Source organism: Dendropsophus ebraccatus, chromosome 10 (assembly GCF_027789765.1).
Source record: "Dendropsophus ebraccatus isolate aDenEbr1 chromosome 10, aDenEbr1.pat, whole genome shotgun sequence".
In the NCBI taxonomy this organism is placed as follows: domain Eukaryota; kingdom Metazoa; phylum Chordata; class Amphibia; order Anura; family Hylidae; genus Dendropsophus; species Dendropsophus ebraccatus.
In genome coordinates this window covers 44,961,984-44,986,497 of record NC_091463.1, presented here as the reverse complement: position 1 = coordinate 44,986,497, position 24,514 = coordinate 44,961,984, and the positions used below count along the sequence as shown (strand labels likewise).

General features: G+C 39.9%; 1 protein-coding gene across 5 annotated transcripts in view; it reads left to right on the top strand.

The window, feature by feature from the left end:
- Nucleotides 1-24,514, top strand: part of DGKK (diacylglycerol kinase kappa) — a 151,547-nt gene that overhangs the window by 115,015 nt on the left and 12,018 nt on the right. For all 5 annotated transcript variants that reach the window (XM_069986148.1, XM_069986150.1, XM_069986146.1 and 2 more), the window contains 12 exons: nucleotides 3,423-3,522; nucleotides 6,838-7,075; nucleotides 7,163-7,267; nucleotides 9,094-9,187; nucleotides 15,383-15,490; nucleotides 15,951-16,047; nucleotides 18,089-18,196; nucleotides 19,293-19,406; nucleotides 21,410-21,544; nucleotides 22,655-22,821; nucleotides 23,399-23,516; nucleotides 24,181-24,267. In XM_069986148.1, coding sequence (XP_069842249.1) covers nucleotides 3,423-3,522; nucleotides 6,838-7,075; nucleotides 7,163-7,267; nucleotides 9,094-9,187; nucleotides 15,383-15,490; nucleotides 15,951-16,047; nucleotides 18,089-18,196; nucleotides 19,293-19,406; nucleotides 21,410-21,544; nucleotides 22,655-22,821; nucleotides 23,399-23,516; nucleotides 24,181-24,267 — 1,471 coding nt within the window. The remainder of the gene's footprint in view (nucleotides 1-3,422; nucleotides 3,523-6,837; nucleotides 7,076-7,162; nucleotides 7,268-9,093; nucleotides 9,188-15,382; nucleotides 15,491-15,950; nucleotides 16,048-18,088; nucleotides 18,197-19,292; nucleotides 19,407-21,409; nucleotides 21,545-22,654; nucleotides 22,822-23,398; nucleotides 23,517-24,180; nucleotides 24,268-24,514) is intronic.

Below are 24,514 nucleotides of genomic sequence, written 5' to 3'. Positions count from 1 at the left end.
TGTGAAATTGCAGAAATCAATAGTCCAGGCGATTTTAAGAAACTTTGTAATTGGGTTTATTAGCCGAAAAATTTATTTTTATCATGAAAAAGCAGTTTGAAGCTCTCCCCCTGTCTTCATTGTTCTCCTATGGAGAGAGGGAAATAAAACACCAAAACAGGACAACAAAGAGTTAATCTACAAATACATCACTGGCTATCTTCTCTGAAAGTCAGCACTGACCTCTCTGACCTCTGAATAAGCTGTCACCCAGCTCCGTGTTTGTTTAATCCTTTGTTCTCTGCTCTCTGCTGCTAGCTAACTCCCTCCTCCCCCTCCCCTCTCTTTAGAACAGACAGGTTGTGTCTGATGCAACAAGTCACAATTTCCTGATTTTTTGCAGTGGATGGAAAAGAGGAGGGAGGGGGGACCTGGGAAAAGGCCTTTTGAATGCAGATAATGGCATATTTGCCTAATAAACCCAATTACAAAGTTTCTTAAAACCGCCTGTACTATTGATTTCTGCAAAAAAAAAAAAAAATTCACAACAGTGACTCTAGCTACCAGCTGCTGGACCGTGTCAGAATTCAGTAATCCCTGCAGGGGGCAGCTATGTAGGGAAGACCACTCGGGGATAACTGTAATTGCAGACATCGTAAGCAGATGCTGTATTCAACTTATGATAGTCTGTCACAGGGCATCATAAGTTTAATTCATTGCATGTTGAGGCCATTGTATGTCGGGGGGATAATAATATTTATCCAACAGATTCTGCTTTTTTTCCTTTACATTCACATATTACAGAATTAAATGATAAGTAAATTAAAAAAAGGGGAGAGGAAGCTGCTCACAAGAGCTTACAGGCTAGGAGGACTGGCAGTAACAAAAGAGGTAGTAAGTACTTTACTTGCAAATGGTCCAGCTGTTGTACATAGAATCAGTGGTAGGTGAGCCAGTCACCGGCCATTTAAAATATACAGTACCTGGGGGAAGGCTGACCCTTTCTATAGCAGATCATGGTAGCTTGTCCACAGCGAATGTTAGTGACAGGTACTAGTAATGATAGCAGTCACAGTTTGCTGTGCAGAGGCTGCCGTGCTGTGCTATAGTGACAGGCAGCCACACTCCGAGTTCTGTATATTCTAATATGGAGGGTGGTCTGCTCTGTACCACTAGTGTTATGCAGCAGCACTTGATCAGAGCAGGGAACAAGAAACAAGGAATAAGATGGCCCTGCAGTTTCTGACACGGATGTTGCTGCCAGCAGAAGGACTGTTCTGCTGCCATTAAACAGAAGTTGATATATAAAGAAAAAAGTATACATTTAGTTTAAGATAGTTATATTACAAAGTAATATAACCTTATTAAAGCAATGTATTAACAACAACAAAACTACACCCAGTGGGACTTTTCATCAGTTGACTTCAAGTAAAACGGCAGGTTACATACCTGTAACTAGATAGGTACTGATTCCAGTGTTCCAGATCTTCTTATTTTGCTCCTCTGCATGGGTTTTCAGTAATTATATAAAAAGTAATTATGCTAATTAATCTGTTCAGGGGGTGTTCCTTGCTACTCAGTCCACTGTCCTGCCCAGGGGTGTAGCTAGGATCCATAGCAAAAAACTGTAAATAAAATCTCTTATGACCAATGTCTGCTTGCTCTGTCAGTCCACTGTATTTCACTATAAGGGCCCATTAGGAGCCATAGGTACAGGAGCAGACTACCTTTTGCTTAACCCTTTATATACTGCTGTGTCTAAGTGACCCAATGTTCTCTTACATGCTGCAACACAAAAAGGGTTAAAAACAGAGGAGAAGGAGTTCTCTGTTTCACTGCTTTGATAACCCCTGACCTCAAAGCTTGCAGCCAGGATGTCAGGGGTTATCAAAGCAGTGAAACAGAGAACTCCTTCTCCTCTGTTTTTAACCCTTTTTGTGTTGCAGCAGGTAAGAGAACATTGAATCACTTAGACACAGCAGTACATAAGGGGTTAAGCAGAAGGACACAGGAGGCTCTTATCTTCCCTGTGCATCCCCAGGCCCTCCTGCATCAAGGCCCCATAGCAGCTGCCTACCCTGCCTCTATGGTAGCTACGCCACTGGTCCTGCCTGCCGGCTTGTATGTCCTCCTACTTATGCATATTCATATATGCATAAGTAGCGACTGCTGTTGTGTGAGATCTGGAGAGATGTCACTACTTATGCATATGTAAATATTTATAATTAGGAGGGCGTACAAGCTGGCGGATGGACACAACGCCCCAAGTGTACTAAATGGGTTAATTTGCATTTCTTCTTTAGTGAATTTTCTAGGGTCCATTATTATTCTGGTTAAATGTATACTGCATGATATACTCTTTTTTTCAACATCAGCCTAGGAGAGACAAATGTCTATGCCTATAGAATTACACCAGAAGTATGTTAGAGATATTTGTCAATGGTCATACTAAGCTGAATGTGCCTTCCCTCATCATCACAGACTGCTACACGGCTTAAGGCCTGACAAGTATCGGCATGGGAGTTTGGCTAAGAATCCCAGGTGCCGTTGACTTAAAAAAACAAGTTCAACGAAGGCTTTTGTTAAAAATACAATATTACAAGTTATTGGTTCTAGATTTAATGGGCTTCGGCAGTGATCAAGGGATTTATTCTGATTGACCCACTGGAGTCGGCAAGGGATTTTTCTTCCTGTGATGGGGCAATTGGCATGTGCCTCATAAGGGTTTTTGCCTTCCTCTGGATCAGCACGGTAGTATTAGAGGTTGCACTTGATGGACTCTTTTTTCAACCTTATTAACTATGTAACTATTTGTCAAAAGACCCTTACTGTGGAAATTCTTAATGGACAATCTGGGAAGCTATTAAAAATAAAATATAAATAGTTACTCCTGGTCCTGGTCCAACGACTTATGCCCCCCTCACTAGTTTCTGCATGTTCCTACTTTTAAAACAAGATGTCTGGGCAGAGCCAATCGCTCAGCCAATCACAGGCCTCAGCAGTGTCCCATTGGAGTTGACAGGCCCTGCAGAGACATCTTGGCCAGAGGTCGCCGGACCTGTACAATTGTACAAAGAACCATTACACATACTACCTGTGCAGAGAAGCAGTGTAAAAGTAAATTACGTGTGTATTTAGACTAACAAATTATGTATGATATATGTGAACTGCCAACAATGATATATACATAGTAATGCTAATGATTTATTGTATTAGAAAAGTACATAATGTTTCATTATACCAAGAAAAACGTGTTAAATGCTTCTGAGTCACCTTTTCTTTCTAAAATAAGAAAAACAAAAAAATTTGAACAATCAAATCCATTATCTATTGTGTAATGACGTTTTAGCAATGAGTACAATACTTTTATTCTAAATGACATTTAAAGAAAGCAATTTGCAGGTCGTCTTTTTTATTCTAATGACTAAACTGTTTTTCTACAGGTTTTTGTGTCTTTCTGTGAATGATTTTATCACAGAAGTGGGAAAGGCATACGAACGAGCAGCTGAAAACCGTGAAGAAGCTGATAATATGGCTAGAAAGGTAATAAAAGTTTACTCTGTTTATGTTCACACAACGTTTTTTCAGCTCTGTTTAAAATTACATCCGTCTAAAATAACAACCGTCATTTAGCTGTCTGGCCGTCTGTCAGTGCAATGATGGCTGTTGATACATTATTCTAGTTTAGTTGGACTAATTACCCTTTAGGTGTGGCTTAATTGAAAAGTCCATTGAAATTAATAGTAAAATTGACGAAAGAAAGGTGTGTGATCATCTAATAAAAAACATGTCATAATCATTATTTTGACCTCCGCGGTGATAATGTCCGTTATTCAATACATTGTGTGCTTTGGACGTCCATCTTTACATTGACTTCAATGCATTTTATTGCAGTCAGTTAAATTGCGACAATAACGGACATTTTTATAAATTGCAAAAGTGGCCATCTTTTCTCTATATTTGACGTTGTGGGAACATAGCTATAATCATTATTTTGACGTCTGCGCAGATAACGTCTGTCATTTTATACACTGTGTGCATTAGACGTCTGTCATTACATTGACTTAAAGCGTAACTGTAATTTCAATGTCATTTTTCAGAAAACAATAAATATTTATAGTACAAGCGATTTTAAGAAACTCTGTAATAGGTTCTATTTAGCAAAAGTGTTTCCTTCTGTACTGTAAAAGCTGTTTTCCTAGCTCCCCCCTCACTTCAGAAGAAGCAGGATTTCTCTGTCCATTATGCTCTATGTAGAGGGGAGGGGCTGAGAGGAGTGAGTGAGCACGGAGCAGTCCTGCACAGCACAACACCCTGCAGTCTTCTCTCAGCAAGTTCCGAGATAAGCACTCACCTTTCTGACCTCTGAATCCAGCGTTTTAGGTGCCCAGAAAGTCTCCAAACAGCTGACCTTCATGTCTCTTCTTCCTACTCATCTCCCTCGGCCCCTCCCCCCTCCATAGGATACAATGGACACAGCATAACCTTCACTTTGCTTCTTTGTAATGAAGATGGATTTTCCTGATACTGAACAGATAAGAAGTGAGGGGGGGACTGCTTCTTGAGTACAGAAAGATGCTTTTTTGCCTAATAAAACCTATTACAGAGTTTATCAAAATCGATTGTACTATTGACTTGTGCAAAAAACAGGACAAAAACATGACAGTTACACTTTAAATGCATTGCATTTCAGTCAGTTAAATCACGGCAATAACAGACGTCTTTTTAAATAGTAAAAGCAGACGCCTTTTCTCTTTTTTTGGAAGTTCTGTGAACATAGCAATAGGGTATATTTACGTTTGTTTGTAGTGTGTTAATGGCAAAAGCCACAACAAAAAATAAATGCATTTACACACGGTTTTCATACACAACATATTATAAAGAGTTTAAGATTATAGATAGAATTAGGAGGAGAAGCAAGAGCAAGAGTGTTAAGAGAAGGGAGGGGGTGGAGATTAAGCCATTATGTTTAAAAAAACTAAATATGAAAGTGAAAAATCAGGGAAGACATAAATAGAGTGCAATAAGAGTAATGCATATTATCAATTACAACAGAAGAGTTCAGTACTCTGGATAAAACACGATAAGTACATACATGTAGTTATAGGGGATTTGTCCACTTAGGTTAAAAATCACACTGTATAGGAGATTTGGGCAAGTAAGAAAATAATAGATCATCTAAATAATGTATAGGCTATGTTCACACTGTGTTTAAAATACAGAAAAGGCGTCCCCATTTATTATTAAAAAAAAAGTCCATTATTGCTGCGATTTCAATGCATTGCACCGAAATCTATTGAGTCTATGGAATGAAGGATGTCCAATGCACGTATAAAATGACGGACGTTGTTTGTGCGGACCTCAAAATGATAATCATGACGCTTGTTTTCAAATGTCTTTTGCAAACACTGGGCAGTGTTTTTAAGTCGTTTAAGCACAGATTTTCTTTTTTGTTGTCCTTTCACGGTTTTAACTATTAAATTCAATGGACTTTTCAATTAAAGACATATCCAAAGGGCAATTAGTCCACCTGAACTAGAATAATGTACCAGCTGTCATTGCATTGCGGCCAAATAGCAAAATGACGGATATCATTTTGAACTCAAAATGACGGACATCATTTTTCCTTCTCAAAAACGTAGAGGAAAAAAGGTAGTATGAACATAGCCATTAAGAGTATAAACACAAATAATAATCCACATCTGAAGTGCAGGAGCAGGACATCCACTGCTGCAATTGACCTATCATCTACATGACCTTGTTTGGCCCCTGAAGGTGGGTCCTGTCAGTTTAACCTTGGTTCGCAGTTTTCTCTGTGAGCTGCATCACTCTTTTTATTTTTATCTTATTGAATCAGTCTAGGGCTGTGGTGGTAATCTTTTAGCATGAGGGGGCACTCAGAGCCCTCTGTGTGGGCATGCATGCCACCGATCACTCACCAAAGGGGCCTAGATCCCCCAGCGAGCAAGTGCTCCTTTCAGGTTTATGTCCAGTTGCACATACACCTGAAAACTGTCAGTATAGGCTGTGGGACCGCAGCTTACACTGACACAAGACTGTGGCCTCTGCCCCGACTGAAGTGCGATGATGTAATTCAATATATTGATCTAATTTCAAGGGGTATTCTCATCTCAATAGCCCTTTCTCTATATATAGTGCATATAAAATCATGTCTTCTAGTCAAATTGTAGAGTCTCCACCAAGTGAAATCTCACGAGTGAATGCTGGGGGAAAGTGTGGATAAAACAATATAGCAAAGAACTGAATGAACCAACTTGGAAGTCAACCAGGTATTACTTAAACAGTGAAGAGGGGAGATGAGGCAGTGAGCTTGCAGCAGGAGCTTGGAAAAGCCAATTTGACTCTTTGTACCAGAGAATAAAAGCTTCTATATTCTGGAAGCACAGCTGGATATATGAAAGGTACCATGTGTCTCCATGACCTCCTTCCCTGCTTGATTGACACCTGGCATCCCAACCAGAGTTAGGTATGGGAGTAAGGGGGTGTTACAGCTTGGCAAAGACTTTTTGATTCCTTGTTCTCTAGAATAAAAGAAGTTTTCTATGTTTTGGAAGCACAGGTGGATATATGAAAGGTACCATGTGTCTTGTTGACCTGACAGTTATCTAACAGTGTCAGCAGTTTGAACATTAATTGCAGCTGACAGATTGTATGGAAGTAACTGTAATACCTGGAGGAGACCAACATCTATATAGCAAAAAAACATACAATGGCAATTTTGTCCCTACTTAAATGTGTCTATTCAATCATAAAAGATATAGTCTAGTCACTTTTGAAAAAAAAAAAAAAATATATATATATATATATATAATGCTAAATAATGTGTTCATCTTTCAGTGTTCGAAGCTTAATGAAAAGCTAGATTCTCTAGTACAAGCCCTTAATGAAGAGTCCTTGGCATTATTGAGTCCCTCACCACAAAATCTTCATCCAGATTCTGCACTGAAGGAAAATGGCAAAGAACTGAATGAAAAGGATGACGTAGCAAAAATGTTCCAATCTAAGGAGCAGCTAATACTGAGGGCCAATAGCCTAAAGAAAGCTCTGAAACAAATTATTGAGCAGGCGGAGAAGGGTAAGATACACATGAATGGTTTCCAGTTGGACTTTTCCCAGGGGCACTTGACTAATCATATAATTTAAAAAATATGTTCTGATTTAGTTGTGGATGAGCAAAACAAGCATACTCAAGCATTCAGCAATGCGGCAACATCACCAGACATAAAAGAGAGCTCAGAAGACTTCAACAAAGAGCTGGAACGCATGGGTAAGCTAAGTAGTTACATTAAAGATGAACCTTTGTGTGATCTATGCTCCCCCGTCTGAAGGGACAATAGGATAGATGGTTTTACATTAAGTCCTATAATATATAGTTGTACTCTGTCTTTATGGCACTAAAGACAATGTACATCTGTGTGAACAATGTATATTCTATGTGAACATACAGTATATACCTGTTGCATTAGGGCTATGTTCACACAACATTTTTTGATGGGAATATACAGCAGTAATAATAATAATAATTATGGACATGATCATTATGGACATGATCATTGTTTACATCTGTAATGATCAAAATACAGACGTATTTTCACCTCAGAAACATTGTGTGAACATAGCCTAAAACTGACTGTGAAAAACAATGATTATCTCATAAAATGACACTAACTAAGTGAACAGACCATTTAGCTGACGTGTTACAAGCAGGAAAAAATGTAAAAGACTTTTACTAAGGCTAAATTGTGGGGGAAAGAAAACTGGGTCAAAACATTTCCAAAATGTCAGGTCTTATGTGGGTGTGTGGGGGGAGGGGGTGCACGGATCATTGATCTAAGTGTTGATCTTTAGGAAGGTATAAAGTCCTCATTAGGTAGAAGCCATTTCTCATCTTAGGGAATAATCTAAGACTCCAAAACCGACAATCAGAATCAATCTCTGGATAAACAGACCTTCTCCAGAAGCATGTAGTTTGTGATATTTTTATACTCCAGAATTGCATCCAGGCCCCTTCTCAGCTATTTTTGTGAGATCACTGTGGCTCGACTTTCTTTGGTAGGGAGTTCCTGTGCTTATACAGTAAAGAATGCCCTTCTGTATTGGTGTAGAACCTTGTCATGTATAGATAATTACATATAAAGCACATCGTAATAACTTGCAATGGTAGGCCAATGTTCACACAGGCTCACACACACACATACACATATATGTGTGTAATGACTATGGCGAAATCACATAATGCCCCAGGCATGGGGAAATACTTGTTTTCTTTAATTGAAATTTGTAACCTCCATTGCTCTTTTTTCAATATCCTACCCTGTTATCTGCATTTTGACCTGAGCCTGTCTTCTGGATTCTGTCTCTGCCCGACCCCTCCTGTATAATACTGATTTCCTGTTAACAACCCAGACTGTTGACCCAAAACCTTACCTGCTGACCTCAACCCGCTTACCTCTCCTTGACTATCCTAAGGACATCCTGCAATTTAAGAGACCATGGGAACCTGAAGAAAATATTTATACCCAGTCAGAGAGTAAAGAACATGTATTCTTATTAGAGATGAGCAAACCTCGAGCATGCTCAAGTCCATCCGAACCCGAACGTTCAGCATTTGATTAGCGTTTTTTGCTGAAGTTGGATAAAGCCCTAAGGCTATGTAGAAAACATGGATATAGTCATTGGCTGTATCCATGTTTTCCAGACAACCTTAGAGCTTTATCCAACTTGAGCAGCCACCGCCAATCAAATGCCGAACGATCGGGTTCGGATGGACTCGAGCATGCTCCAGGTTCGCTCATCTCTAATTCTTATGCAACCATTTTTTATTGATTCAGTGTATCTAATACAACAAAAAAGACCACAAGACTTACTTTTTATGTTGTGTATAAGAGCTGTATCTAGCATAGCAGCTGACCTAAAGGGAAGAGTTACAACACCAGGTCTAGATTTGCACTTGTTTTTCTGATCTTAGGTAACTGTTCATATTAATTCATATTCTTAAATGCAATGAAAAATAGCTCAAAGTGATATGTAATACCTATAGCTGACCCGCCATGATATAAAAACATAAGATGATAATACTGTTTATTCTTCCAGCATCCAGACGTGGAACAGTTTCATCAACGACATCCTCTATTATTCTAGATCGACCCTACTCCTTCAGTCATCTTCATTTTGCCGATGATTCTGTGTAAGTGTACTTTATTTGGGTAGTTTTTTTTTGTTTTTTTTATTTTCAATTACACATTATGCTCTTTGATTGGAAATATAAATGCCTAAGGTTCATTTTATTGTGTTCATGCTGATAAAATTGGCAGTGATCAGGTGATTACTTTGAAACATATTTGTTGTTATAAAACCTGTTATCAAATAGTAAGGTTTTTGACTACTTAGAGAAGAACAATGTCACCAATTAATTGCTTAATAAACTGATCCCATTGGATCCAAAGGTCTGGTATTTGGTGATGAAGGACAGCCAGACAGCCATAGCCTAGCCAAGGCAGTGGAACCTTTGCTGAGTAAAAGTATAATGGAAAGTTGTATACCTCTTCATTGTCTTTCTGTTTGAAAGTGACCTAATGAAGAAGGTATTGTATTCATAACTGTACATTCACTGAAGGGTCCTCCTTCAAAAAGCCTCAGCTTGTTATATCACAGTTGGGCCCTGCATCGTGTTATATGATCACACGGGGACTGCATACTTAGAAAATGCAGAGGACCACTGTCACATCCCACTGTATGCAATGGGTTTATTAAAGAAAGATGGAGCCAAGCAATTTCAGTTATAACCTGGTGTACTTTAGTGTATATCCTCATTTTAAATATGGCAAATCTTTTTACATGAATGGTACTTTTTCATGGAGAAAGTGAATGATCACTCATAAAGAAGAAAAATTGCAGAAACATTACATTTTTTTTGAAAAAATAATCTGCTTTTTAAATAGTTAAAGAATGGATGTTTATGAACCATTATGACCACTTTGTGTATTGAATTAATCAGAATTTTTTGTGTGTTGTTCTTGATTGGACCAAATCAGACGTGTATGATTTCTAGTTGTTGTTTTTACTGGTTGCATACCATAGACTAAATTGAATGTAATTATCAGTTATGTTCCATGTTTTGCAATGTTGCACACAGTATTTTGGCACTTTTTTGAGACATGTCCAGAAAATGTATACAGTATTTTATGTTTCAGAAATGTCCACAAAGGCCTTTTTAACCATTGAATTGCATTGATATGAATGGTAAAAACATCTGACAGTTCACATTTAGTGACGTTTTACATCCATAATTATTATAGACGTAAAATGTGAAGCCAGGGGCTTCTTTTTGGAATGGTTTTTCAGGTCTTTTTGGCCCCTTTCACTGCCCCCAAAAATGTCTGGTTTGCACATTGTGTAACAGCCTTTACAATAGCAAAAAAGAAAACAACAGAGAGAACTGAAAAAAAAAACTTTAAAAATAAGTTGTAAGGCCATGTTCACACACTGTAAGAGACCGGCCAGTCCGTGACCTGGCCGGGTCACGAAATGGCCGGTCTCAGAAAAGATCATCTTGGCCGATACTGCAGTACCGGGCAGATGATCTTTAGCGTTGCTTAGTTCTGATGCAGGCGCATCCGTGTGCGCCCACATCAGAACTCCCCACAACACACTATGGAGCGTGCGGCCGGAGCCGCTCACTCCATAGTGTGCACTGACAGGGTTTTCTGCGGCCGCTATTCACTGAATAGTGGCTACAGAAGACTGACATGTTAGTTTTCTACGGCGCCGCTAGGGATCCCTGACGGAGTGTATACTATAGGGGAGATTTATCAAACATGGTGTATGGAGGTAGGGGTTTTATGGGGGAAGGGGGGGGGGGGACTTAAGTAGAAGAAGAAATGTAACTAATGATTTTGCTCTGATCGATTGATTGTTTGTTGGATCTTTTGTTGTTTTTTGTTTTTCTTTTTTGGATAAAATTAATAAAGATTAATGACAAAAAAAAAAAAACATGGTGTAAAGGGAAACTGGCTCAGTTTCATTTCACACAGACTCTTTGTAAAATGTAAGGTGGAATCTGATTGGTTGCTAGGGGCAACTGAGCCAGTTTCCCTTTACACCATGTTTGATAAATCTCCCTCTATGTGTATACACTCCGGCCGAGATTCCCTCAGAAGGCAGCAGTTAGTAAGTTCCGTGTAAACATAGCCTAAATCAACTGGTGTCAGTTATACAGATCTGTAAATTACAAGATCTCAAGTCTTCAAGTACTTGAAATATTCTTTCCAACAAAGAATCTAGCATTGCTTACCTGTCTGCCCCAGTTAAAAAAAAAAGAAACAGCAAAAATCTATTTGTATTGAGAGTCTTAGTTCTGTACCTCCTGATTATATTTCTTCGTTGAGCAGTTGCTCCATACAATTGCTACAATGCATTGCTTTCCCTCAGCTCTTCATCACAGTTCTCCCACCCTGCCTCCCCCAGCACTCCTCTTAGTTCCCTGATAAAAAAAAGCTGTTGCAGAACATCTCATTTCATTGCAGACTATTGCACAGTGAGTGAGGTTGAATGTATAACTGCTATTTTTAGGTATGTGGTATTTTCACACATAACTAATCTGCTTAAATCTGCTGTTTTTTCCTGGATATATGTGTTAGGGCTCTATTCCACGGAGCGATAATCGGTCGAATCGGCCCGATTCAGCCGATTATCGCTCGGTGGAATAGAGACAACGATCAGCCGATGATCGTTGTCATCGGCTGATCGTTGATATAGGTTAAGACCTATATATGTGGAATAGTGGTGCACGGCCGGCGACTGACGATATACTTTACCTATGCAGGGTGCAGGGCTCCTCTTCTTCTGCTTCTCCCCGGGTCCCGCGCGCTCCAGCGTCAGGGCGGCCTGTCTCAGCTGACAGGCCGCTCAGCCAATCACTGGCCGCGGCGGTCCCACCAGTGATTGGCTGAGTGGCCTGTCAGCCGACACAGGCCGCCCTGACGCTGGAGGAGCGCGTGGGACCCGAGAGAAGCAGGAGAAGAGGAGTCCTGCACCATGAATAGGTAATGTATAATAGTTAAGCTAGGGCTGCAAGGACATCGGTAACAATGTCCCTGCAGCCCTTGTTTAACGATAATCGGGCCGTGGAATAGGCCCAGTAAACGATCGTTTATCGGGCCCCATCAGCCCGTGCAATACCACCCTTAGCCCTGGGGGTGTCATTTGCTTTGTCTTTGTCTTCCCAGGGCACCAAAATACCTTCAAGGATTCAAGGAAATTTTATTTCATTGAGTAATAAAAACAGACTTCTGTCTATGTGACAAAACAGGACAAAGATCTGGGCATTTAAATAGGCCCAAATTATAGAGACCACTGCTAAAATTTCCTATAACTTTCTCCTGCTCTACAACTCCGAAGAAGTCCTGCCAAATATGTCTTACAGTGCAACATATGAATCAAAGAACAACAAAAGAAATTGCACAAATGGAATAGAAAAATATAACAAAAATCTTTATTAGAAATTATGAATTGATAAAATTACACAGAGTATAGTATGGGATAAAACACAGACGTCAAAACCAGGCGGGGAGGAAGATATCAGCGTGGTATGTGTCCGTAAAAGCCAAATTAAATTTAGTGGGTGAGGTAATTGTTATTACAACAGCACCATCTAGTGGTCAATAATGGTATAGAAGCTTTAAGCCAAATACACAAACCCAGGGAAGTGACTAGAAAAAATTCCTTGGCTACAAAGAAAATCACATTGAAGGAGAGGGGGGCTGTGTGCAACCCCTCGACAGGTTAACCCCAGTGAAAGTATTGGTAAAAAACCCAAACAGTGAAATCAGTACATTATATCCATAATCCAAATAACTTAGTGAACACAGAAAAAAAACACACTGAGATCTTACCACCCGCCTGGCACAAAAGCCCGACGTACGTTTCGCTCACTTCGTCAGGAGCTAATGGACTTAATTCATTTACCACAGATATATATATATATACACACACATAAGTGTACACATATGTGTGTGTATATATATCTGTGGTAAATGAATTAAGTCCATTAGCTCCTGACGAAGTCATACTATATGTGTAATTTTATCAATTCATAATTTCTAATAAAGATTTTTGTTATATTTTTCTATTCCATTTGTGCAATTTCTTTTGTTGTTTTTTTTCTCCTGCTCTAGTTGAAGCTGAATGAAAAGTTGTATTACGTTGGAACTTGGTTCCACATAGGATCTACTATACAATTACCTTTCTTGTTCCCGCACTGGCCTTAGAATCGCGGAGCTCCGAACTCTGCAGTGCACCTCTCCTGGGTTTGTAGACATGAAAGCACAAAGGATGTGTAAAATCAAGATGGGTGTTTTTTTGTATTGGACACTTTCCTGAGCATGTTTATAAAATATACATTCAGCCTGGACAACCTCATGTATTTATTAGAATAAGGCTGGCCCAATTTGGGTTGGTTGGGGTTTTCCCCTTTTTTAACAGTGTTTGCCATTGCTGAACTCTTCCTGTTCTCCCTCTTCCCACTGCCTCTGTGTCCCAGCATGGCCACAGCCTCCTCCACACTCTGCTCCCTACTTTCAGCCTCCCTCTCAGCCATGCCTCCCAGCACAGCTAACAGTGCTGCACATTGTGTCTCCCTCTTCCCTGCACTCTGCCCACCCCTCTACAGACAACACAGGAACATTTAGCCTCATTGAACATTTATGATGTATATGGGGAGGTTGGGAGAGATCGTTTGGCTGACATCTATTAAAGCGACTCTGTACCCACAATCTGCCCCCCCCCCCAAACCATTTGTACCGTCAGATAGCTGCTTTTAATCCAAGATCTGTACTGGGGTCCGTTCGGCAGGTGATGCAGTTATTGTCCTAAAAAACAACTTTTAAACTTGCAGCCCTGTGTCAAACTGCTGTGGCCTAGAGTATCTGTGCACTAACCTTGCACCACCCCTTCGTCCCTCCTCCCCGCCCTCTTCATTATTAGAAATGCCACTGCCAGGATATTTCCTATTCCTCTGCAGTGAACACTGCACTGCATTCACACAATGTTGAAATTAAGTGGATGGCTGCCATATAACGGTAAATAACTGCCATTATTTCAATATAACAGCCGTTGTTTTAAAATAACAGCAAATATTTGCCATTAAATGGCGGCCATCCACTCAATTTCAACATTGTGTGAACAGATCCTTTCTGTGTTTTTAATCCACTCCTGGATTTGGTTGCAATATGAGGACCACAATACTGACTGAAATATTGACTGACTAAGGCTATGTTCACACTACCTATATGTCCGGCCGCATATTTTTCACGGCCGGACATATACGTGTAAAACTCCGGCCGGGATTTACGCAAGTTGCGGCCGGCTACGTACGGTCCGTGAACTTACGCCCGTAATGTACGTACGCTTCCCGAGCGGCGTACGTAGCGATCTGACAGCGGTCTTTTACTTGGATATCTTCGGCTAGCCCCGGACACCGCACAGAACCTTTTGGATCGGCAAATCAAAGTGTAAAAAAGAAGAAATCACCACGTACGGGACCATGCGTTACGCTACGGGCGTAAGTTACAGCATTTCCGTCCCGAAACAATAGTCTGGTTCATTTTTTACGGCACCGCATACGATCCGGGCGTAAATTCTTACGTAGTGTGAACTGTGCAGCCGTAGATCCTCTACTTTCCATTGTACGCAAACTATGTAAATCTTCTGCCGCTTATTCACGGAGCGCGCTACGGCCAGAAACTTACGTAGTGTGAACATAGCCTTAAAGTGTATTGCCACCTTTAGGCCAGAGTCCTAAATGCAGTTCATGCCATATTACTGTGTCTTATAATGCAGTGAATTTTTACAATTGTCAAAATTGTTTATGAAAATATCTACAGATCCCTCAGTGACCTCAGGTGCATAATTTTTGTGGTCTGCTGCACATAATATTGCACCTGTGAATCAGTGCATTATAATCACTTTGGGAGAAAGTATTTCCAGTGTTTAGGACCCATATTACTGCAATGAATGCCCTGATTGACAGTCTTGTATCACATCTCACAAGTACTGAGCAGTATTTATTTATTGTTATATTTTTGTGGTGTTTTTTACATGTTTAAATAAAAGATCTAGAGAAGAGCAGTATACCAGTGCTGTATGGATTGCTCTGGATTACCTGTCTGACATGCCATGTACTACCCTCTACTTTTACTTCATATAAGGCACTGCTTTAACTTGTGTCACATGTAATGTACTGGATTTTACTTATGCAGCATTACTATATGTGTACTACACTGTTCTCTGCCTGTAATATATTTATTGTACTATTCTCTACCAGTACAATATGTTCTTCATGTACTACAGGCACTAACCTGCATTTATATATTTTGTTTTTCAGTCAATTTTCAGAGAAATGCACCATGAATAATTACTTTGGCATTGGATTGGATGCTAAAATTTCTCTGGAGTTTAACAACAAGAGAGATGAACATCCCAAAAAATGCAGGTACTAATGATTTTCTCTCTTTTCAGTTACAGTACATGCACATGCACTGGCTATAGGCAGAATCTGTGTGTAAATACATGACGTTTTTGACCCAAGTGCAGTTACAGCCTTTTTTAGTCATTAGAGTCACTGTGGAGCCCTAGGCATTTAGGGTGCCGCCGCTGGTTGCTCCAAATGGCACTGTATTATAGAGCTGTTCTCCCGAGCAATGCTTCTAGGGGAGATTAGCTCTGTAATCCCAGATTTAATGGACCATTGCACAAATGTATTGCGTATGTCTCTCTATTAAGTCATACAGGGTATTGCATGAAGACATTAAAACACTTGAGTGAATGAGCCCCTCAATGCTCTATTTATGGAATCACATTTTTGTTTCAGACAGATTAATAAATCTAGGCGAGTCCCTTTTTTAATATAATGTAGGTTTGTTACTAAAATGTTTCATTCTTCTCTTTTGTAGTAGTCGGACACGAAATATGATGTGGTATGGTGTGTTAGGAACCAAGGAACTGCTGCAGAAAACCTACAAAAATCTAGAACAACGTGTTAAACTAGAGGTGATTCTTTTGCAGTTCTGTATACTTCAGTTCCATGTTCCTCATAGGCTATCTTCACACTGTGTAAAAAAAATAGAGAAAAGAAGAATAGAGGGGAAAAAAAACGTGTGTTATTACCGAATTATTATTATTAAAATCAATGGACTACATTGAAGTCAATAGAATGACGGCCACTCAATACACACAGATTTACTAATGTGTTTCCGACAGAATTTTGGCTGAAGAAGTGGCACATGGCACTTTTCTACACATTTATTATGCATTTTAGACACTTTTCTGCCACTTTTACACAAGCCAAGTAATAGCTGTTGTAAACTTTGCACCAAAAAACGAGAGATTCTTAAGTGAGATAGATTTATCAAACAGCCTGATAAATCTGGAACATTTAAAGACTGTCTAGTCCAGGTTTGCACAGTTTTTGTAAATGTGGGCCATAGTGTATTAACCTCTTAAGGACGGAGCCACTTTTCGTTTTTGCGTATTTGCGTAAAAAGGCATAGCACTTGCATTTTTCCACCTAGAAACCCACTCGAGCCCTTATTTTTTGCGTCACTAATTGTACTTTGCAATGACAGGCTTTTTGCATAAAGTACACTGCGAAACCAGGAAAAAATTCAAAGTGTGGTAAAATTGAACAAAAAAACACATTTCTTTTATTTGGGGGGTATTTGTACGCCATTCACCCTGGGGTAAAACTGACTTGTTATGCATGTTCCTCAAGTTGTTACGATTAAAACGATATATAACATGTATAACTTTTCTGATGGCCTTTAAAAAATTTAAACCATTGTTAACAAATATATGAGATCTTTGCTGTATTGTTATACAGCAAAGATCAATGAGATCGGCACTCGGATGCTTTCGGCTGTTGCAGCCAAAAGCATCCGAGTGCCAAGTTGGGATCAGCGCCATTTTGGCGGAGACCCCGGCCGGAGCAGGATGCGTGGATCGCTCCTCCGGGACCACTAGACACCAGCGAGATGTTGCATACAGTGATTGGATGCAGCTGTCAACTTTGACAGCTGCATCCGATTACTGAATTAGTGGGCACGGCAATCGGACCGTGCCCGCTAATAGCTGCGGTCCCGGGCTACACGCGGCACCCGGGATCGTGGCGGTTCAGAGCGGGGACGCCGTGCGGCCATCGCTCTGATCATCCTCTTGCGGACGCATGACGTACCGGTACGTCATGCGTCCTTAAGAGGTTAAATACCGGAGGTTATTTACACTGACGTCAAATTAATGTTCATGATAATTATCCGCGTGCATTTTTTTGCAAACAAAGCACGTTATTTTTAGCTGTTTACACATTTTTTTCACCATCCTTTTACCATCTTTACTACTAAGTTTGTTGTTTTTAATTGTTCACAAATACTTTTTTTTACCGTCCTTTCACCATCTTTACTACTAAGTTCAATGGACCTTCAAAAAAGAACTGCACCCCAAAGGGCCTGAGCTTAAATACTGTATCAACAACTGTCATTGTAATGACAGGCACCCAAAATGCGAAATGACTGACGTAATTTTGTGGAAATAAAAACTGACAAAAAAAAAAACATCCTACATAGTCATACACCTTCAATAACTGAAAACTGAACAATATTGTCCCCTTCTTGTCCTACACATAGGCATGTATTTAGGCTGTGTTCACACATAATATTTCTGTCAGTCTTTTTTCAACCAAAACCAGGAGTGGGAATGAGAGAGCAAAATTATAATGGAAAGATTTGCACAGCTTCTGTGTTTTCAATACACTTCTGGTTTTGGTTGAAAAAAACTGTTTTAAATGCTGCTGGCAGCAGTATATAAACAGTTAATTGCTCCATGCAGGGTATTAGGATGCATCTCTCCTGCTGAATGCAGCAGGCAACCATGGCTCCATGTACTAGTATGTTATGGTGACCAAGAGGATCAAAAATTTTAGCGTGATAACACACAGTCAAGTTCCAAAACACATCTGATCCTTATATTTTGAATTATGATAACATTTATTAGCTTGTATTAAAATATATTGTACCAATAAATTTTTTTGTTGTTGTAGTGTGATGGAGTAACCATATCCCTGCCCAGCCTTCAAGGTATTGCCGTTTTAAATATACCTAGCTATGCTGGAGGTATTAACTTCTGGGGAGGAACCAAAGAAGACAATGTAAGTGACACAAGTAGTTTTTATTCGTATCAATTTCTGGTACATATCCCATTTTGTTCGTTTTTTTCTTTAAGGTGGGGTTAACTAAATTGAATTGCATTGTTGTTGTTTTTTCAGCATTCATGATGCAGAAAAAAGAATGGTACCGTTTAGTTTGGGTTGTTATGGCAGTGGCGATACCAGTAATTTATGGTTTTTAAGGGTCCTTTTACACAGAAATATTATCTGAATATTATTTTTGAAGCCAGGAACAAACTATAAACAGGCAAAGAGATCATAAAGGAAAGACTAAGATTTCTCCTCTTTTCAAATCCATCACTGGCTTTAGCTTCAAAAATCTGTCAGATAAATCTCTCTGTGTAAAAAGACCCTAAAGGGGTCTTTTTACACTCTTGTCTCTAGTTCAGGTGTGGTTTGCATTTAAAGCGACTCTGTACCCACAATCTGACCCCCCCCCCCCCCCCCCCCCCCCAAACCACTTGTACCTTTGGATAGCTCTTTTTAATATAAGATCTGTCCTGGGGTCCATTCAGCAGGTGATGCAGTTATTGCCCTAAAAAACAACTTTTTTAACTTGTAGCTCTGTGTTATATTGGCATGGCATAGATAGAGTATCTGTGCCCTAGGATTGCAACACCCCTCAGTCCCTCCTCACCGCCCTCTTCATCATTAGGAATGAAGAGGAATAAATAACTAACTGTCTGGCTTTCCCCCAGCAACCCCAGAGCTCAGCTGTGATATGTTAATGTGCTGTAATTGGTTTCCATTGGAAAGTCTGAAGAATTTTCTATTAGAGAGTTTTCATTTATTTCCATGACATTGTTAAGATTAAGGAGCAGAGTGCGCGCCCCTGCGCACGCGGGAGCCCTTTCGTTCTAGGTATCGGCGGGGTTCTCAGCAGCTAGACCCCGGCTGATATACATTTCTGACATGTCGCTATGACATTTCAGAAGTTTTTTAAAATGGTAGTTACACTTTAAGAAACCCTGGTTTTCCCTTATTTCATTAGTATCCTTAGTCCCTATGACACAGATGCATTCTCCATATTTGTCTTTTTGTATATAATATTACGTATTGTGATATGTTTGGATTGCAGAACTTTGGGGCACCTTCCTTTGATGACAAGAAGCTGGAAGTGGTTGCTGTCTTTGGAAGCATTCAGATGGCTATGTCACGTGTAATCAATCTGCAACACCACCGCATTGCACAGGTGATAGTTTACTGACCAGTTATTTTAGTTATTTCCCAAATTAAAGAGAACCTGTCACCATTTTAGTTATTTCCCAAATTAAAGAGGACCTGTCACCACTCTTGACCAGTCTATTTTAGGTCAGTGCCTATAAAATAACAGTTCTGGAACATCTTTGTTATAGCTCTGTGATGTGCCCATTATTTTTACTGAAAATGTATGACTAATTTGTCAACTGAGGGCATGTCCCTAGATTGTCTTAGAGTCCATTTACACAGAAACATTATCTGACAGATTATCTGCCAAAGATTTTAAGCCAAAGCCAGAAACAGACTATAAACAGAGATCAGGTCATAAAGGAAAGCCTGAGATTTCTCCTCTTTTCAAATCCATTCCTGGTTTTGGCTTCAAATCTTTGGCAGATAATCTGTCAGATAATCTTTCTGTGTAAATGCACCCTTGCACTATCACCTTTAATTGGATAATATCAGACAGTGTAGGGACACGCCTTAACTGGTAGCGCCCATTTGCCTATTTACTTATAAATTTCTAGTAAGAATAACAGAGGAACAACACACCACTAAGATCCAGAACTGTCATTTAAGGGGAATACAATATGTTTTTATTTTATTTATAAAACATGCATATCAGGTGAGGCCGCAGGTCCTCTTTAATAACTACAAGTAGAGACACTACATGAATGTGACAGATTATTTGTGAATGTCATTCAGAAGTAAGCAAACCACTAAATCTAGCCATACCATTTTAAGATGTCTTACAAAGAAACATATTATGACTGGCGTTCCAGATTGTCTGGACTCATAATAGATCTTCAATAGTGTATGGGCCCATACTGTACCTCTGTATGATACAAATTTAATAGATTTTTTTTATTCTTTGGAATATAAGATTCATACAAATCCATTCCTTGTAATGCAAGAGAAAAAATTGTGCTGTATTCAATAGGATGTCATGTTACATATCTCAATGATATTCTGTTAATATTCTGTTAAATACAAAAATATTTGTCCTACCATCCCCGTCTGAGATCTTATAGTCCAATTAATACAACCAGTCCTTTAAGTTCATTATGGGGCATAGTGTGCTGTTAATTAGTGTATCACAGTGTAACTGTCGTATTTTTTTTTTTTTTTTTGCAGAAATCAATATTACAGACGATTTTAAGAAACTTTGTAATTGGGTTTATTAGGCAAATATGCCATTATTTGCATTCAAAAAGACTTTCCCCAGGCCTCCCTGCTCTCACTGCTCACTATCAGGAAATCTCGATTCTTTTACATCAGTCGAGCCCTGTCTGTTCTATGAAGAGAGGAGGGGGAGGAGGGAGATTAGTCGGCAGCAGAGAGCAGAGAATAAAGGATTACACAGCGTGACTTCACAGGAGATAGCCTAGTAATGTAGCTGTAAATAAACTCTTTGTTGTCCTATTTTGGTGTCTCATCTCACTCCATCCCTCCCCTCTCCATTGAGAACAATGATGACAGGGGGGAAAGCTTCAAACTGCTTTTTCATGATAAAAAAGCATTTTTTGGCTAATACACCCAAATAAAAAGTTTTTTTTTTAAATTGCCTCTACTATTGATTTCTGCAAAAAAATTTAACACTTTAAGTAATTACCCACACTAGAGTTTGGCATTCCACAGGCTACAAATTCAGCCATTGTGGGTGGTCTTGATTTTTCTAGTGTAAGGTAATTCATTTTTCAGCCTGTTATACAGTAGTATCTAGTGGATTAATGGTTGATCCAGAGACTTCAAATACATAGCCTTACAATGAAGTTTATTTATGGAGCAGCAAGAAATTCTGTGGCCATGCAATGTTGCCCCAATATTCACTGGGTTCGGAGCACGGGGGGCAGACTAGTGTGATGATAACCCCTTCACCTCAGTGATCCGTTCCAGTTTGATTCTAATGGAAAAGATCATAAATATTTTACTGTATCCTCTATGAGCTGCACATTTGAAGCTTAACCTTATATATGTTTTTTTTTTTCATATCATTAGTGTCGTGAGGTAAAGATTACTATTTTGGGAGAAGAAGGGGTTCCTGTACAAGTGGATGGAGAAGCCTGGGTGCAACCTCCTGGTGTCCTTATGATCCAGCACAAGAACCGAGCTCAGATGCTTACAAGAGACAGGGTATGCGCAGGGCGTCTTCAAGGGAGTATTAGCTGAAGAAAGCCATGCACAAGCGCACAGCTCTACAAAATGTAGGAAGAACAACAACCCAGGAAACCTCATTGATAGTAACCTCATAGTAACAATAACTCTGTTATATAAACTAATTCACAGCAGTCTTGTTTGTTGTTCCAGTAGTGCTGACAGTTTTTGTTGTTATCAGCAAGTACGGGCTGGAGTAAAGCTTGCCACATGCATAAGACATACCACACAGTCCCTACTTTGAAGCCAAGTTTGTTTGTGTTTCCATAAACTAGAAAAATGCTTTTGTCTCTGTACCCACAATCTGACCCCCCCGCTTGTACCTTCAGATAGCTGCTTTTAATCCAAGATCTGTCCTGGGGTCCGTTTGGCAGGTGATGCTTTTATTGTCCTAAAAACAACTTTTAATCCTACAGCGCTGTGTCAAATGGCCGGGGCTTACATTTGTATATGCATTAGGCTGGCACGACCTCTCCTTCCCTCCTCCCCACCCTCCTCAGCATTAGGAATGATCCAGGAACATTTACTACTGTTTGAGCATTGCACAGGTGTCTTAACGATCCAGCCCATGTTCATTATGCACACAGGTGGGGAATAGGAAGCAATCTGCCTGGAGCTGAGGAGGGTGGGGTGAGGAGGGTGGGGAGGAGGGAAGGAGAGGTTGTGCCAGCCTAATGCATATACTAATGTAAGCCCCGGCCGTTAGACACAGTGCTGTAGGATTAAAAGTCATTTTTAAAACAATAACTGCATCCCCTGCCGAACGGACCCCAGGACAGATCTTGGATTAAAAGCAGCTATCCGAAGGTACAAGTGGTTTGGGGGGACAGATTGTGGGTACAGAGTCGCTTTAAGCCCCTGAAGTGCTGAGGGCTGTAACACCTCACCATTCCCCCACCCATCCCTGATTGTGAACAGCTGCCAGTGCTGATCCCTGTAAGCAAATCTCACACCTCCACACAGTATGTGTGTACAGCACAGGGATGAGATATGGAAGCAGTTCAGTGCTGGCAGTGAAGCAGAGATAAGAATGGGAAGGGGAGTGAGGAGGCATTGCATTACCTTTATAGATGACTTTCTTTTTCATAGGCATTTGAAAGCACTTTAAAATCATGGGAGGACAAAAGAAAAGGAGAAAACTATCGGGCTGTGCCTCGGCCACGACTCCATTCACAGCAGTCGATGGAGTACCTTACAGAAGAAGAGCTTGCTCATCTGCAACAACTTGCAAGTTCTGCAGAGAACCTTATTAGCAGGTATAGATCTTTTAGCAATATTATGACAACAGGTTTAGGCTGTGTCCAGACATTGCAGTTTTACCACATTTGCGGTCCTTTTTACAGCATTTTTGCCAAAAAAATTTTTTTAAATCACAGTAAAAACAATCATGGCTCGGCCTTGACCTTGATTAAGATTACAAGATTACACTGTAACCATATTTAAAATTTGTATGCTAGACTCAGCATACGGCCTGATACATAAAGGGTCTCTGTCATTTAAAAGCTTTTGACAAGTTGCACAGATGTATCAAAAGCTATATAAAAAAAATGGTGCATGTGATGATTGTGTAGTGATACAGAGATTGCAGCAAGCCAGGGAGTGAAGCACTTAACAGTGCGCTCCTCTCGGCTTGGTGAGGGTACAAACACTCACAAATCTTTACAACATGTCAATAGTTTTTTTTTTCAAGGGACATTTTAAACTCTTTGTTTTGATTTAAAAAAAAGAGTTCAATCACCCACCTTTGTGAACCCTGCCTTAATATAGTTATCCCATTAACTAGGCATACATTGTCATCTTTCAAAATCTTCTTACATCTTTGTTAATATGCAGAATCCGGGATGCAGCAAAAACACACAAGGCTATAGAACAAGAGCTGGCCCACGCTGTTAATGGCAGTTTTGGGGTATTAAATGACGCTTTTTCAAACAAGTTAAACAATTCACCTGAGGTGAGAATAATATAATTACTAAAATATCTTTATTTGTTACATTTTTGGGGGGAAAATGCATGTGTTAGAAACAACTCGAAAATTCTGAGTCTGTTTACGCTGGTGTCATGATTTTGTTCTGTCCAGTTTTTAGTACCCCCAATGGGTAGAATAGTAGAGTTGTGAAAATTTTTTAACTTGATGCCATCCTAAGTTTCTAATAAGTTGATAATTGCCATTATCTGAATGGCCAGCATGTAATGGCATATTACATGCTGGCCATTCAGATAAAGAGAGCAAAGGCTGCTTTGTTTTAAACAACTTTCTTCTTTAGACAATAGAAGAAAGACCCTGGCCAGGGGAGTGGGTTTCACAAGATCAGTCCTTTACCTTCATACTTTCATGCTGCCTGAACCACAAGTTATCAGGGTGGTCGCCTGCGGCTTTTCCTTGCCCTATCAGCCTGTGCAAGTATAGGGAGACAACTAGCAATCATATTCTGCAAGACAGATGACAGGTTCCTTTTAACTGTGACATACTTTTCTGCCAAAGAGCAGTCTATGCTTAACTTGATTGTTTCGAATTTTGAAAACCTGGATAACCCCTTTAAATATGAGTTTGGGATGCATATTCTTTTGACACAAACATAGATATGTAAATGAACATGTTTGTTTCCATTGTGTAGTTGCTGAGCAGAAACACAGCTGTTGATGTAGCTATTAGCGTCAAGGCATTGTACACTGAGACCAGAGCCTTCATGGGAAGTAAGCAGGTAAGTTTCTGACAGCTCTAACTTTTATCATGTAGTGCCTGAAATTACCAGTGTACCTTCTTTAATTTGTGGTTACAGGTCATGCAGTAACTGGTCGCCACCACTATACAGTGATTGGAGGTAGGCTCTGTTCACTGTGTAGTGCAGTTGCCAATCAGTGGCCGATCAAAATGTGGGCGTTTTGGGCAGCTGCCCGGGGCCCGAGAATCTTGGGGAGCCCGAACTGCACACATCTGATCTTGTCCTG